The sequence below is a fragment of the Oreochromis aureus genome, linkage group 20, assembly GCF_013358895.1.
Source record: "Oreochromis aureus strain Israel breed Guangdong linkage group 20, ZZ_aureus, whole genome shotgun sequence".
Classification (NCBI taxonomy): domain Eukaryota; kingdom Metazoa; phylum Chordata; class Actinopteri; order Cichliformes; family Cichlidae; genus Oreochromis; species Oreochromis aureus.
The window spans coordinates 22,352,809-22,369,522 of NC_052961.1; the positions used below are offsets into that span (position 1 = coordinate 22,352,809).

At 40.2% G+C, this 16,714-nt stretch overlaps 1 protein-coding gene across 9 annotated transcripts in view; it reads left to right on the forward strand.

The window, feature by feature from the left end:
• The window catches only part of kif1b (kinesin family member 1B), a 61,704-nt gene that overhangs the window by 16,278 nt on the left and 28,712 nt on the right, over positions 1-16,714 (forward strand). For 3 of the 9 annotated variants that reach the window (XM_039604182.1, XM_039604185.1, XM_039604188.1), the window contains exons 3-21: positions 3,070-3,146; positions 3,243-3,422; positions 4,100-4,168; positions 4,564-4,742; positions 5,401-5,512; positions 6,443-6,520; positions 6,633-6,698; positions 7,228-7,303; positions 7,720-7,798; positions 7,882-8,024; positions 8,649-8,690; positions 10,347-10,558; positions 11,994-12,073; positions 12,959-13,034; positions 14,072-14,151; positions 14,462-14,568; positions 14,865-14,948; positions 15,108-15,288; positions 15,397-15,469. In XM_039604182.1, the coding sequence (XP_039460116.1) occupies positions 3,070-3,146; positions 3,243-3,422; positions 4,100-4,168; positions 4,564-4,742; positions 5,401-5,512; positions 6,443-6,520; positions 6,633-6,698; positions 7,228-7,303; positions 7,720-7,798; positions 7,882-8,024; positions 8,649-8,690; positions 10,347-10,558; positions 11,994-12,073; positions 12,959-13,034; positions 14,072-14,151; positions 14,462-14,568; positions 14,865-14,948; positions 15,108-15,288; positions 15,397-15,469 (1,994 nt within the window). The remainder of the gene's footprint in view (positions 1-3,069; positions 3,147-3,242; positions 3,423-4,099; positions 4,169-4,563; positions 4,743-5,400; positions 5,513-6,442; positions 6,521-6,632; positions 6,699-7,227; positions 7,304-7,719; positions 7,799-7,881; positions 8,025-8,648; positions 8,691-10,346; positions 10,559-11,993; positions 12,074-12,958; positions 13,035-14,071; positions 14,152-14,461; positions 14,569-14,864; positions 14,949-15,107; positions 15,289-15,396; positions 15,470-16,714) is intronic. The other 6 variants (XM_039604184.1, XM_039604187.1, XM_039604190.1 and 3 more) reach the window with 3 other exon arrangements.

A 16,714-nucleotide genomic window follows, 5' to 3' on the forward strand; every position in this document is an offset into this window, starting at 1 on the left:
TCGGACTCGGCTTTATTCATTCACACACTCAACCAATTTGAACAAAACAGATTTTTTTAGTTCTCGGTATTGCAGCATGCCACTACACTGTATGCAGAGGAACAGCTTGAAATGTGAGCACGCAAGGAAGACGCACAAACAAAACAGAACAAAACGAGTCTTTTAAACAGGAAATCTTCTAAACAATGGGCACAGCTTATTTCGGTGCACCTCTGGATTTGTTCTTGTTTCTCCATCTGTCTTAGCTGTTCTTGAATGTACCGCAGGAGCCTCCCAGCTGTTAATAGACTCCAGTGCTACCTGGCTAGCTAGCAGAAGTATCAGAATTGTTATTTTTCTTTATCTAATTTGTCTGTAACAAATTAATCTCTGTTGTTATGATGGTGCTTTTGAAGAGCAACTAATACTTTTCGCATCATCAGAACCATGAGTAAGAAGGATTCACAGCTGTTTCAGTTGCCAGTAATATTAATACATTTAGCTGAAATGTAAAATCTCAGTGACCATTTTGTCTTTTTGTATTAGTGATATTTAAACATTTAAAAATTGGACATGGTAGTTACCTAAATTAATTTGGATACTGACAAGTTAGCTTTTTATCAGCTTTTTTTGAAAATGCCAAACAGTACAAAACTTCCTACTTAACACCATTTGCTAACATAAATTCACAAACTGCTGCAAAGCAACAAAAAACCCCCAAAACAAATCAAATTTGTTGGCGTAGCAAGCATGAAATATCTTGAGAACTCCTAATAGTTTGCTGTTAGCTTCCTCCATGCTGTGTAAGCTCTCTTTCTAGGAACTAGTGCACCCCTGGTCACACACAGCACAGCAAACCAAACACAGAATAACTTATATTTGAATAAAATAGACGGCTCCCTGTTGTCACAGTACCACAGACACCCAACCCAGCTATTTCAGTCTGTATCGAACCAATATCATGAACAAATATTAGACTAGTGTGTTTTCTTACTTCTTTCAACACAATATGTAAATAAAAGCTAGACTGTGAATATGTAACCGTTGCCATTGGTGTCCTTTATGTGCAGATGCAGCACTAGTTAGAGCCCCATTTTTGAAGGTGTGGGTATCTTGACCTCAGAACACCTTTACAGGCTCTTACAGAAGAGACCCACTCTTATGACACACTGATGACACCACATGGGTGAACCAGCCCTCCTTTCTGGGAGAAATGTTGTGGGCTATTGAATGAGATAATTATACTACATGAGCATGATTCACATTAAGGAGCTGATGAATCTCCTAGTAGTTGCTACCATGTAGTGTCTTGTCCAAGATTGAACTTGGGAAGATTGAGAGAGTCAAAGATTAAAAAGCTTGTTTAATGCTGATTCCCTGTATGGTAGAGTTTGTCACCATCAGACTTCTGTGCTATAATAGGAATATCGCTGTCTAAATGCCCCCACATGTGGAACTGTCTCATCATGTTTCTGTTTTTAATGCTTAGTTGCCTCATTGACACTGAATCAGAGCTTAGGCTGCTTTCTCATTAATAGCCACTGTAGATTGTTCCAGGAAAGGTGAATAAGGGCACTGGTAACCTAAATCCCCCTTCATTTCTTCATCCCCAGTCTCCAATTTCCCTTTGGAGGCAGGTCAAAGTTGAAATTGGGATTTATTTAGCCGCCTGTCTCGCTGTATCCTCTTCCAGTGCCCAATATGGAAGCTGCTACTCCGCCTGCACACCTTAACCTGTTCAAAGATTGTAGAGTGCACAGGCAAATGGATTATTTTTGCATGAATCTATATGAGTTTCAGTGAAATAGCTGCTGCTTTAATCATCATAGATTTAGCATGAAGCAGTTAGTGTTCAGGTTTCTGAGGACATGCTGTGCTTTTTTGTCAGCCTGTGACCCATGGAGGGCGATATGCTATCCCCGTCTCTCCAGATCTCTTGCATTATTGATAAGCACGCTGAAATCCTCTGAGCACATAAGGCACTCTGCTGGCGACATCTTGATGCAAAAGCCTCTCAAGCACCGTCATGTTGAGGAGCCAAACCTGGCTTTAATTTGCCCATTAGCACAGGGTAACACACAACGCTAATTATTCCTTTGTGACTGGTACTGCAGACTTCCCTGGAAAGATTGAAAATGTTCTAAATACTTACGCTCACAGACTGTAGCATTCTTACTAAGACACAGATAGTTTTTTCCCTTTTGTCCTGCTTCGGTTTCTGTTGTTGATCTGTTTGGACTGTTGCTAGGGCCTTGAGCACTCACATTATTTTAGTCTCTCCAAACCCTTCTTTCACTAGCCTCTTTCTCACTCCTTCCTCTCCCACTTCCCCCTCACTTCTAAAGGTGGTGGTATGCATTTGTCTGCCTGGCCTGAGCAAAGTCTCTTGCATTAGCCATGGCACAAAACAACTTTAATCCCTAAAGTTTAGTTTGTCTAAGAGGAGTGATTTCTGTGGTTATCTTATAGTAAATTAACATCCCGCTTTCTGCCTGTCACATATCCAGTGTGAAAGCTAGCGCACTTGTCACCAGCAGTACCAACCAGCATGGTTGAGGAGTGTGACATGCCAGACATGGCAGCAGATTTCTGTTCATTAAAAACTGTCCATGTGGTGACGGGGAATGGCTGAGTAGTGTTTGGCGAGAGCAGGTGAAGTGGTGTGATCGAAGCAGGCTGTGTTTTTCATTCAAACTCTGCTTTTGATTGTCACTTTGTAATGATGTCAATCTAAATGATGATGATTAAAACACTGGTTAAAGATAAAGCATATGTGGCAGAACTTGCCGCAACAGTTGCAGTTCTCAAAAAAAAAAAAAGAAGAAGCCAGCATCTCGTAGTCTGCCACTGTTTCATGTGACTTGCATTGCCAGAAATATCTCTCTAATTGAGGAACAGGAACCTGAGGTAGCTGCTATTTGCCAGCCAGGATCAGAATATATATATGTAAAGAATTCTGTAGAAGACATATCACAAACTAACTAAAGGTAGCTTTTTAAAATAACAGAACATGCGAGTAGTTTTTGTGTCACTTCAACTTTCAATCTAGAAAATATCAACCACATTACTAATTTTGTTCCTCCTCCACAGCTATCCTCAACCCCAAAGCCCCAAAGGAACCAGCAAAGACCTTCAGTTTTGATTACTCCTACTGGTCTCATACCTCTGTGAGTTTTAACTCTAATCACTAAAAGCAAAGAAAATATGCAAATCTTATTGTGATCATACGTATATTTAAATATATTTTTCTCTTTCTATTGCAGCCCGATGACCCCTGCTTTGCCTCACAGAACCTTGTTTACAATGACATTGGAAAGGAAATGCTGCAGCATGCTTTTGAGGGTTATAACGTCTGCATCTTCGCTTATGGCCAGACAGGAGCTGGCAAATCCTACACCATGATGGGCAAGCAGGAGGAGGGGCAGGAAGGAATCATTCCCATGGTTTGTTCAACAAAACCTCATTCACCATTCACTGCACTGCAGAGACTAAGACAAATAATGCAATCCCTTGTCTTGCAGTCTGTTTACTATTCCTGCTCATTTAGAGCCTTGAATGTATAGTACAACTCACAAACTGCTGAGTCCATTTAATCTACTAATTATTGTTGTCATAATTCTGTACCCATCTTAGACCATCAGAGCTCTGGAAATATTACATGTAGTACCTTGTATATAATGAAAAGCCTGAAAAATATGTGGATAACAGATTTTTTTTTATACATTAAATAATGTATGTAGTGACAAAGGTGTCCTTCCCCAAAGGTTTGATCTGGCTCTTTCCCCTCCTTTGATCAGATTGTCAGATCTAATGGACAAAAAGTTTCTAAATCCACCTTTCAGAACATTAAAACAGTCTAAAATAGAAGAACTGAAACAACTTGTCCTTTAAACTGCAACAACACTGAAAGCAATTTACAGCGGTATGGAAAATGAATGACATTTGGCCAAAGTTTACAATTTTAGATTCATTCTACCCTTTAGACGAGGTTTTCAGGCTATAACTATTTAAATGTTTGCTTTATAAGAAGCCCACAGATCTCACGCCTATTTATCACCCATTTTATATCTCCGGATGCTGTCATTTGAACTAAAATGTTTTTTTTTTCTTTGCCACTCAGCTGTGTGAAGATCTGTTTGAGAAGATCAATGAGGACGGCAACAAAGAGGAGCTCTCCTACTCAGTAGAGGTGAGTCTCATTCTGCTTTGGTATCTGTAGTCCTCATGGCTCACCTCTGCCCCCAACTTTTTGTGTTCGCTGCTCTTTCCTGAACATTTCCCAGACATCAGTCACGTACTGCATGGTTTTCTTTGCAAATCTCTGCCAGTCAAATTGGGAAAACAAAAGTGTGAAGTTGAGGTGTGATTGTGGTCTGGATAATTTCCCAAATCTGGGATAAATAAAGTATACCTTATGTTCTTATGTTTGCTTACCTTAGTATATCCATGCAAATACTTCCGCTTATATATATATTAATAGTAACATTAATATATATTCTTTGTGCAGAGCTGCATAATATTAGCTTAATATATTCAACCTGGGGCACCTGAAATTACTCTCTGTTCTTCTGAAATTGTTTCCAGGTCAGTTACATGGAGATCTACTGCGAACGCGTCCGAGATTTGCTCAACCCCAAGAACAAAGGGAACCTACGAGTCCGAGAACACCCGCTGTTGGGTCCCTATGTAGAGGATCTGTCCAAGCTAGCTGTCACCTCCTACACAGACATCGCTGATCTGATGGATGCAGGCAACAAGGCCAGGTGAGCTAAGCCCTGAGATCATGCTGAGATCACAGGAAGGAGCGGGAGGGGCTAAAGTTGTGGCGACAGCTGTGGTGATCTGATAATTAACGGTCAGTCAGGTCGATAAAAGATAAAAATTGGCTTTGAATCAGGAAATGTTCTTGTATGACTCATTTGCAAGGATTGAATTGTTAAACAGCAAGACAGCTCGACCTTCACTGTGTTACCTCCTTAATTTTTTTTTTTTTTTTTAATATAACCGCATGTCAAGCTTGACCTGGCAGGTAATGAGTATTTTTCAATGAAATGTGCGCGTGCACGAGGGCTCGTGTGAGGAGGAGTGAACCCTGCCATAATCTCACTGTGCTGACTCAGAAGGCTTATTTCTAGAACATGCCGTGTAAAGCCCATATCTCCCCTGTGACTATCCCTCTGAGCACTCCTCATGTATTTGTGTTTGGCGTCCTCGCGTTATTATCCACCTCCGCCGCACAAAGTAATCCTTTAGACTTACTTCACTCTAATAGGTGTAAAACCCACTGATGATAGCGCTAGTAATAGCCAAGACTAAGAATTAGGAATTAATTTTCCTTTAAAAGAATATTGTGTGGTTATTAAGGTGCTCAGAAATGATGCTGTTTATTTCCTAACTGTGCCCATATGTGCTAACCTGCAGAACTGTGGCTGCCACCAACATGAATGAGACCAGCAGCAGGTCCCATGCTGTTTTCACCATTGTCTTCACTCAGAGGAAACACGACAGCGAGACGGACCTCTCCACAGAAAAGGTCAGAGCAGGAAAACAGCCACCCTCTTTGTTTATAATTAGTCTGTAAAACATTCACACTCAAATACACTTAAAGTTCGTTAGAGGTGAATTTTTTTATGCTGTTTTATTTCTTTGATTCCAGCTAAGATGTACCCTTTAGTCTCCTCAAGTCAGTGGTCACTGGAGGCAGGAAAAAAAAAGAGAGAGCCATTTTAGATTTGACTTTTAGCATTTCCTCAGACTGTGGAGGAACAAAGACCGCTGTGTTACTGTAAACAATGCCTATTGTATGTGGCCACTCTGTTAGATTTTACACCCTTGCTCCATCTCACTTGACAGGAATGCCCCCAAATGCTTTGAATGTGTTCAACAATTCATTCTGCAGATTTTTATGGTGGGATTTAAGCCATTAAACTGGACTTTGTTTCAGTAAAATCCTCCTTTTTGGGATTGTTGTGGTCTCTGTTGCTTAAAAAAAAAGTTTTGCATTTAGAATTGATTTCCTTTATAAATTATTTTCTAATGTGATTTGTGTGAATCTGCTGCTTGGCTCGGGAGCACCAGGCATATGTTTTCCTTGACATAAAAACTATAAAGTGAAAGTGGAGCTTTCATTTTTTACATCATACCTCCAGCAGTGCTCTTTCTGTTGCAGTAATGGAACAGATCTTTTGTAATAGATTACACTGACAGAGCTATTTCTTCACCTCGCCAGAGCTGGTCAAGTTTTATAGTGCGTGCTTTGTCGCTGTCACTGTGCTCCTCTATCTTTTTTTTTCTTTTTCTTTTTTCTTTTTTTAATGTGGTCACCATTATGAAGAAATTTAGATTTCGCATTGGTGAAGATAAGGGCTGTATTTTTTTATTTTTTTTATTTTCTCTACCTACCCTATTGAATGCGCATTATTATAGGCCTGATGCATCTAATGCATTTACTCCCTCCCTTTAGGTCAGTAAAATTAGTCTGGTAGACTTGGCAGGCAGTGAGCGAGCAGATTCAACTGGAGCTAAAGGTACCAGGCTAAAGGTAAGGCTCCGATCTTCCCAAACACCTTGGAATCACATTAAAAAATTGGCTTGTATAACCTGGAAATCTGTGTAATTTTATTCTGTTTTTGTTTTTTTGTCTGTGCTTGCAGGAGGGAGCAAACATCAACAAGTCTCTCACCACGTTAGGAAAGGTTATCTCTGCCTTGGCTGAAGTGGTGAGTCTTACACTTGATTTTATTTCCTTTATTTCTCTCCTTCTCCTTCTTTGCAGCTGTTCTCTTACCCTCTACAACTTGACCCTACCTTCAAATGGAATTCATGTTTGTAGCCTGGCATGCTGTAATGTCTGCCCTTCTGTTCTCTCTTCTCTTGTCCTTGTAATGCTTACTTGCACAGGATAATTGTACCAGCAAGGTAAACCCTTTGACAGCTAAACCACTAACCTGTCATTCATCCCATGAGACAGATTTGACAGCCTTTGGTCATGTGCAGTGATGAAGTTGCAGATATTTAGCTGTTATCAGTTTTATCACTTTAAACCTTAAACCCAAATCCCTGCACAAGAGCAAACACATGTCAAATTAACTCTCTCCTCATTTTACCTGACATGTTGACCATTACACATAAGGCTCTTACAACATAATATTATACAGCCTCCAGCGGCTTCCATAATTTGTACATCATTACATCAGCTCATTTTTTACTCATATTTTTTTTTTTTTTTTTTTTTTTTGCTTACCGCAGAGCAAGAAGAAGAAGAAGAGTGATTTCATCCCATACAGGGACTCTGTTCTGACATGGCTGCTGAGGGAGAACCTCGGTATGAACATTAGTATCACTTGATTAATTGACGTTACTATGTGACAATAGTGGTTTGCCAGTAAACTACGTATGAAAATCCGTATTTGTAGACAGCCAGAGAGATTGAGCCATTTGCATAATGGAATATGCAGTCAGGATAAAAAAAAGAAAAAGAAAAAAGACTTGAAATAGTCTACATTGAACTCAGGCAGTTTAAGAAGAGCATAGTCAGCAGCAGACCAACCAGTCACTCACCTCCTTGGTCCAGACGTGTCAAAAAAAAGTGTACAGTGTATCTTAGATTTAGTCTAATGAAGCTCTTGATTACACAAAAAATGTATTTCAAAAATGTTGTATTTTCATAGAAATCATAAGTGCTTTTGGTCATGTTCGGTCCTCAATGCTTATCTGACATCTCTACTGATCTTTTATCAGGTGGGAACTCCAGAACAGCCATGGTAGCTGCCCTCAGTCCTGCAGACATAAACTACGATGAAACCCTCAGCACTCTGCGGTAAGCTTTCTGTCCTGGAGAAAGACTGTGATTGTGATTGTTTGAATTGCACTTTAAATGATTTGTTTTATTATGGTTTTTAGCTATGCTGACCGCGCCAAGAACATCAAATGCAATGCTGTCATCAATGAGGATCCCAACAATAAGCTGGTGCGCGAACTGAAGGATGAAGTGGCCCGGCTGAAGGAACTGCTCCGTGCCCAGGGCCTGGGAGACATTCTGGACAGTGAGTTTTATGCTGTCTCAGCTGGTCGTATCTGCAGCCAGCGACCTTCTCTGTCAGGGCCCACCACAAACTGGCAACGTCTTCTATCTTCATTACCGTCTCGTTGCTCTCAGCCATCTAACTTTTTCATCTCAGTGCTTGTACTTGTGGCTGGTACATCACTAAAAACAAAGAATGAAGCAGCTTTTAACACATTTACCTCAATACTGGTTTATTATGCCTCAGTGCAGTCATATATAGAACATCAAATATGTAGTATATTTAAGGTTGTATGTGTTTGACTGATTGTGTCTGACAACACATGAAGTCGCTCAAAACTGCACTAAAATATCATTTGCTATATGCAGGAGTAATGGCTCATAGCCTTGTCAATTAGATACATAATATACCCATTAATGACTTCTAATAGTCGAAGTGATGAATAACCTGACTACTTGCTAATGCCTGCATAGATCACGCCTAATGGCATAGCACTTAGCAAAACATGTCATGACGTTTCTTCTCAGCTTTGTTATTGTTTATCCAGCAAAAAAAAAAAAAAAAGCAAACATAAAAAACATCTGTAACCTTTTCCTCCTATTCTACTGGTGCTGACCTCTGACCTCTTTTCCTGCTTCCCCTCAGTTGATCCTATGGGGGATGATTGCCCAGGAAGTGGAATCAAATGTGTGTATATGTGTGGTAGACTTGCACTGTATATCACTATTTGCCCTAATTATAGTAGCTAACATTGCTTATGAACCCCATTACCTGTATATTGAATCTGCTATCAGCTTTGCATGTAAGTGCCTTTGTTTTTTTTTAAAAAAGCAAAAGCTTAATAGAGTCTCAGAAATGCAAGGCTTGCATAGGTGTTCTTATAACTGGCAAGAGTAAGCATGGCAGTAGGTTAGCATGCTTTGCGCTTTATTATTATTTTTTTGTTACGTTTTTCAGAATGACAGGGGGGAGGCAGCTGCTTACAGGCTCAGATCCATTTTAGAGTAGCCCTTTAGTCTTCCCTGGCCTCAAAATGCAAATGCATCGTTTCATAACAATGTCTCACTACCTGTGACTCGCACTCTTTAAGCTTATTTTAATCCCGGTCATTCGTTCTGCTTTTTATTTTGTTTTCTTTCACTAATCATCCCCAGCAGGTGACGGTGCCCAAAGCTTTAAAATGCCCCTTCTGAGTTCTCAAACTGAGGCTCAGAGCTACAGACGGAAAGGTGCTTGATTTTTGTATTTCTGTATAGAGGCACCAGAGGTGTTTGTGTAAAGAGTTGACTAACTTTGTGCACTTTAGTAGTTAGTAGAGTGACTAGTTTGCTAGTGTGCTTTCTGCTGTATTCTCAAGCATCCCTAACATCTTAACCCTGAAAATGTTTCTGCACCATCTGATGTGCAGGGCAGATAGTTAACTAGCTGAAGCCATAGTTGGATCTATTTTTTTTTTTTATTTTTTTTTTTATTTTATTTTTTTTATTTTTTTTTTTTTGGAGAAAAAAAGCCCATATCTCAAGAAAGTCATCATCCCCCAGAATATTTACCCTTTTCTAATATCACTTTGATTTAGTTTGGTCCTTAAAGAGCTCACTTGTGTGTTGCCTCAGAGGCCCTTGAGGTCATTATATTGACATGAGCTGCCTGACCTTTGAGTGAGGCTGCTGTGGCTTTTGTTATGGCGGATGCTGTGTGCGTATGGCGCGTGTGCTGTGAATTAATCTAATCAACTGCAGGCTGAACTTTCTTTGCCAGCATGTGTCCACGTCTCTTCTGTCCTCCTGCTGGACCTTCTTGCAGTCTCCATCTCCCTCCCGTCCTGTAGCCCATACTCTTGATAGCAGTTTTCACACAGTGTGTTCACTCTCATTCACACATACACAGAAGCAACAAAGTGACAACTCCCTATTCCTTCCAAACATACTACAAATTAAGAGCTCAGAGTTAATTGCTCTCCACTGTAATTGTGACCACCATAAAAGCAGCCCTTTAAACTGGTTATTAAAGCGCAGGCTGAAATCTAATGTGCTTTCTCTGGAAGATGATGAGTTGGAGCATAACTGCCTGGAGTGAAAACTGCTGCTGTCTGTAGCTGACTATCATGCTGGGTGTTTGTCTAAACCCTACAACGTAAAATGTGTGTCTTACATTGGTCTTTCCTCCCCTTTGTCCTTTCTCTTTCCCCATCTGCCCCCCCCCCCTTACTTTCTTTCCTTCTTTCTATTTGGTATTTCGTTATTCCATTTTTATGTGTTTTATTCCATCCAACCTTTCTTGGCCTATCCCTCCTCTTTCTGTGTTATCTTCCTCCTCCCTCTCTCTTTCTTGTTGTTGGCTCAGACCTCAAAGACATTCAGAACAATAAGAATAGATACTTGATAGCCTCAGAGAACCAACGCCCTGGCCATTTCTCCACAGCCCCTATTGGTTCCCTGACAGCCTCGCCGTCCTCTGGCTCGCTGTCCAGCCAGGTGGGCCTTCAGTCAGTCACCAGCATCCAAGAGCGCATCATGTCCACGCCTGGAGGGGAGGAGGCCATTGAAAGACTCAAGGTAAAGCGGACAATGGTGTATGCAGCAGTTTTAAAATCACACTCACTGCTTGTTGTTGATGAAAGTTAAAAGTCCCGCAGCCATCTTCCTACTCTGGCCACTTAAAGGTGTAACCCAGATATCACATTTTATACCATGGCCCACATACAGATCTTTGATCTTAAGTGGAACTCCCCTTTTTGTTAGTGGAATAAGACATTTACATGTATTTATTTGCTGAGATATGCAATTATAAGAAAAATACAATATCTAAGTTTTCCTACATAAAGGAGTAATGTAGCTGTAGTAAAAGAAGTCTGTCAGCAAAACTCTGGACTTAAATTGTAAGAAATAAATGCGTAAAATTAAAAAAAAAAAAAAAAAAAAAAAAGTTCTGTTAGATCACTGCCCAGACTATCCTGTAATTATAAAACAAAGTTTTTGTTAAATCACAGAAAATTTTCTGTTATTTTCACTGCACACATTTAATTGTTTATGTATTACTTTATTACTTTGAATATCGTTGAGGGACATCTTTATCAGTAAGGCTGTTTTGGAGCCTTTCCTGGGCTGATTCTGGCCCCTGGACCTTATGTTTGACATCTCTGTTCTAACCAGTAGAGGCCTGAAACAAACTGTTCGTCTTAACTGCTGGTTTCATGGTTAATATGGCAAAAATAATAAAGTAATTGCTGACTTTTTCAATGCCACACGGGACAACAGGCTTGCTTTTAATTGTTGAAAAGTGTATTTTATCCACAGCGTATATAAATATAGAGATGCAGCTTTATTTTTTATGATTAAATATACAAAATTTATTAGAAGTCAAGAAATTCACAGTAACATGAAATAAGATAAAAAGGGAGAAACTGTAACATTTGTTCAATACATTTATTTAAAGTTAAAATGGCTGTTTAATTTTAGGCCACATACAGCCTTTAATAAAATCCTGCTTTGTGTATCGGTCGTCACGCGGCCACCGAGCCTTATATGCCTCCCACTCACAGCAGTCTCTCGCACTCTGTAGATAGGGTAGCACATAAGATTGCAACATCCACAGCCATGAGGAGCTGCAGTTTCCATGGCAACCGTGGTGCCCGGTCCCGTCTGTCATCCAATGACGTCAAGCACCAACGCAAATACGGTGGAAATCAGACCAAAATAGATTCAGTCTTATCAGCTTTAGGCTTTAATAGTGAGGAACAGCGTTCTCTATCAGTGATGAAGCTATTTTTGGGCATCTAAATGCGAAAAAAATAAGTCATAATCACGTTGAATATACAAGTTTATTTTGTGAAGGGAAAGTGTAAACATTACACATAAACATTTCATGATGTGGCAAAGGTAATCTCCCAAATCCAGGCTGGGTGCGCTTGTTCCTGCTTCTGATACACTGCTACTAGTTACTTTTATATTACACAGTTTTTGTTTTTCTCATAATTTTACCTTTGTTTAGGAATCAGAAAAGATCATTGCTGAGCTCAATGAAACCTGGGAGGAGAAACTGCGAAAGACTGAGGCAATCCGCATGGAGAGGTCAGTACAGGCAGACACTGTTTGTTCATTTCCATCTTTATTTCCCGAGGGGGGAGGTGTCTGTCCAACGTGTGCATTAAAGTCTTCCTCATTGCATCCTGTCAGTCTTAAAGGGGTGTGCGGTCTGTCTCAACTGTGTGTCAAATGCTCTGATAGCATTGGAAACTTCCCCCGACACACCTCTCAGACGTCACATAGAGGGATGTCTGTCATCCATTATCTGCAATTTGACGTTCACTCCCACCTGATGCTGTGATTGGCCACTTTCCTTCTCATTCTAGCTCTCTGAGGCTTTGTTTGTTTGTTACTCAGCATGTGTGGCTAAATGTGACTATTACCCCCTTTTTTGTATAGGATATTCTTGTCTTCTCCCTCTTTGTTGGTCATGATTTATCTATCCCCCTCTCTCTATGAGCACATTTAATTTTCAGCACTGTCAAACATCACATCTTCAGAACTTGTCCTGAGAAACTGTAACCAAACCTTTAGTTTTTCCCTTGTACTTTACTCTCTATCTCTTCATCCCTCTGTGCTGTCTGTTTTACTTTCCTCTCCCACCTCTTTTTTCTATCTCTGCACTAGTTCTGTCCATTTCACTGTCCTCCTTTGTCGTCACACTCGGCTGCACAAACACCCCTCTCAGACATCAACCATGCTACCGTCTGTCCATAGAGTCTAACTGGTGCCATTCTCAGCCGGTTGTCATGCTACAAATCACTTACTCCAACGTTGCACTCCATCGGTTCTCATCCTCTCCGAGTTATCAGTACAAACGATCTTTAGTGGAAAAAAAGAAGTGTACACAGTGTATGTTGCAGCAAGAATAAAAGACCAATAAGGAATGCTTTCACTGAGTGTACAAATGTTTTTTTGGCTTTATTTCAGGGAGGCTTTGCTTGCAGAGATGGGCGTGGCAATCCGTGAAGATGGAGGCACTTTGGGTGTATTCTCTCCTAAAAAGGTATGACAGACTGGGTGGGAGCGCACAGTGTCGACATTCCCACTGGTGGTGAACCACATCCTTCCTCCATCACTTCACTTTACTTCAGTGTCTTTTTTCCATGAGAACCCTCTCTGTGTTTTTTTTCTTTATCATTCTGTCTTTCTTTCCACTTCTTATTTGCTTCCTTCACATACTCAGCTTAGCGATGAAGGGCCATTTGACGAGCCTTTTGATTGTTTTGCCGCCAAAAAGGTTTGTTTAACTGAATAAGCAGACAGAACTACATTTCCCGCATTAGAAATAGCCCCACTTTAGACAGTTTAGTCTTTAATAGACATTTTATGTGCATGGTCCAGATCTACACTTTTTCTGCTCATTGTTTTCTACTTTTATTCTGCTGGATCATTTACAGTCTTTTTTTTTCCTGTAGATGCTTAGATCTCTCAGTGCTATCAGACCCTTATTAAATTACAGGCAGTGGCATGTTCCCTTCACTCCATCAAGTAGAGGCAGTGCTATAGTGCAGTGACTTAAAAACTGGTAGATATGTTTGTGTTTGTTTGTCAGTGGAGTGATTAGTGCCTGAAACAACACACGTCATCACTTCATGAGTCTGTGAGTCTTTGTTCTAGTGTGTGTGTGTGTGTGTGTGTGTGTGTGTGTGTGTGTGTGTGTGTGTGTGTGTGTGTGTGCGTCTGCGTCCTTTGTTCACATCCGATTGTCTTCCATAATTTCTTTTCTCTCCTTTCACTCACTGCTCCACGGGTTAGCCTTGCGATCTCTATGCAGACTTTAATGGGGTATTCTCACCTAAAAAGGTTGGTGTTTTGGAGGAATAGCTTGCAGGATCCTTTTTGAAGTAGTTCTGTGAAATTTAAGACTCCAGAGTTGTCAGGACGGTGTTGATGTGACCGCTTCTGTCTACATTTGCAGTGTTTGATATGAAAATATCCTAGCATCAGGGGCAGTTTCTGCACTTATGAATGTTGATTAAAGCAGCGAAATTCTAGAAATGTTTTTGAGGTAAACTGTCTGCCTCATGTGTTTATCTGTAGACCCCACACCTGGTTAACCTGAATGAGGATCCTCTCATGTCTGAGTGTCTGCTCTACTACATCAAAGACGGAATTACAAGGTAACCCAAACCTGAATAATGACCCTGCTGCAGTGGATTTGGAAAGTTCTGGCAACTCTCCCAGGCAAGGTTGTCTGGAAAATTACTGGGTCTTTTTATGATCAGGCTTAAAATCTGCTAATGAATACATTTTGCTTTTGTTTATGTCGCCTCTTTGTCCTGTCGGTACCCTCTATAGACTCTTTCTGTTGAGTCAGTTGTTACATTTCAACTTACAGAAACAATAACTGTACATTTTTGCACAAATGGCTGACAACGCATGTGGATAGCAGTATGGAGTCTCTCAAACTGGCTTCTGTGATTGTTTCAGAGTGGGTCAGGCCGATGCAGAGAGAAGACAGGACATTGTTTTAAGTGGTGCTCATATCAAGGAAGAACACTGCTACTTCCGCAGCGAAAGGAATGCCAATGGAGACGGTGAGACATAATACTAGCTGCTGGTGTTTGGAGGTGTTTGTGTTGTATGTATTGAATGTGTGCTAAATTAAGTTGAGCAAGATGTTTATAGTGTGATTTTAAAAACACCTAAACACATACAAAAGAAACCTTTTTTTTGAATGGATGAAATGAGTATATAAATATATAGACTGTAGTGATTAATCACTACATATAAGGATGACGTATTTGTGGGTTGTTTTTTTTTTGTTTGTTTGTTTGAATGGTGATGAGTCATTCAGAATGATTGATTTGTGATTGGTTTGTTTTTGCTAAAGTTATTGTCATGCTGGTGCCCTGCGAGGGATCAGAGACCTACGTCAACGGCAAGCGTGTTGAGGACTCGATCCAGCTTCGTTCAGGTATGTGTGTAGAAAGTTTTCTATACAAACTGTGAACATTTGTATGATGACTGTAAGCAGATATGATGTAACTAATTTCCTAATGCCCAAATTATGAAATGTATTTATGACCTGTAGCGTTTAAGAAATTTCTTTCATGCTTGTGCTGCCTTCTTTAAGGCAATCGCATCATTATGGGAAAGAACCACGTGTTCCGGTTCAACCACCCAGAGCAGGCCAGAGCCGAAAGGGAGAAGACGCCATCGGCTGAAACCCCCGTGGAGCCCGTTGATTGGACATTTGCTCAGAGAGAACTCCTGGAGAAACAGGGCATTGACATGAAGCAGGAAATGGAGAAAAGGTATGCAATCTGTGACATTCATTTATTTTAAATATGCGAGTAGTTGTGTGGCGTTAAATGTGGATTGTTTGATGTGTTTCAAAACTTTGATTTTACTCTGCTGTGTAGACTCACTGAGATGGAAATCTTGTACAAAAAAGAGAAGGAAGAAGCCGATCAGCTTCTGGAGCAGCAGCGACTGGTGAGTTCAAATAAGCCCCTTTTGTGAATTTAAAGGACTCACTCTGTTTTTTGTTATCATAGACGTTTGAAACCAGTTAGTAATAAGTGCAGAGTGGGTTTAAAAGGAGCTGTAATGTCAGTTCTTCCTTGTGTAAGTTAATGAAATCGCTACTAGAAGCAGCCTATTGAGTGAACATGCTAGTTTGGGATATTTTGTGTGTGATTTTTGATGTACTTCAGGCTATCTCTCGTGGATTTCAAAGTAAAAGTATCTCCAAAGCTACGATCAGTTACAATTTGACAGCTTGTTTCTTTGGATGATGGTTTCATTTGGTCCTTTTAAATCTCACTAGTACTAATTCTCACTCCGAGCTCTGACACTTTGAGATGTTTGTGTAAATCACACTTTTACTCCTAGCGCATGTCTGTTCTTTTTGCATGGAAGTTTTTCTGGTTTGAGACGGATAAGCTTTTACTGGCTGTCCTCTTGTGTTCAACAGTTTATTTATTTTTTTCTGTAGCAGCTTGATTGAGCAAGAATTAGACTGTAAAGCTTTCCCCTTTCCAAACCCCTGTTTTCCCCTTTCTTGTGTCTTCTATAGTGGATCTGAATCTTGCAAAACAGCAACTTGCAGCTAAAATTGATTTGATATGGAGATCAAATTTCCTTTAAAACCGATTCAGCATTTATCAGCATCAAAAAACATGTTAAAAAGTGACGCTGCTTTTGCATGGTTCATTTTAATAGCATGTTTTCTTAACTCATTCAGTACTGGTTGTGGACTAAGTTGCAGTGTTTGCCGGAGCTGGTCAACTCTGAAGTGGCTGTTGATTTGCTTGGATTAGATTTCTACTCTAGTTTTCTTACTCTGTTTTGTCCTGAGTTTCATCTCTTCAATGCAGTTGCTGATATGTACAATGCATTGTGATAACAACAATTTCTGCTGTAGTTTTTGACAGATAGTGACAATGTGGTTTCTCATTGACTTCTTTGGCATCTGTGAGGGCACGACTGAACAACAGTTACCACTGCTCACAGTTAACTCAGTGAATCACGGGGCCTCGTTCACATCCTGGTGGTTTTATATGTGAAGAATTACACACAGAGGGTTCAGACTCCCAGGGACATAACATGTCCAATTTTTCCCAAAGATACATACAGTCTCATACACACAATCTAAATGATCTCTACTGGTTGTGATCTGTAATGTATGCTGTCTCCGAAAAATGAGAAACTGCATTTTTTTTTCCCTCCAACTAACAA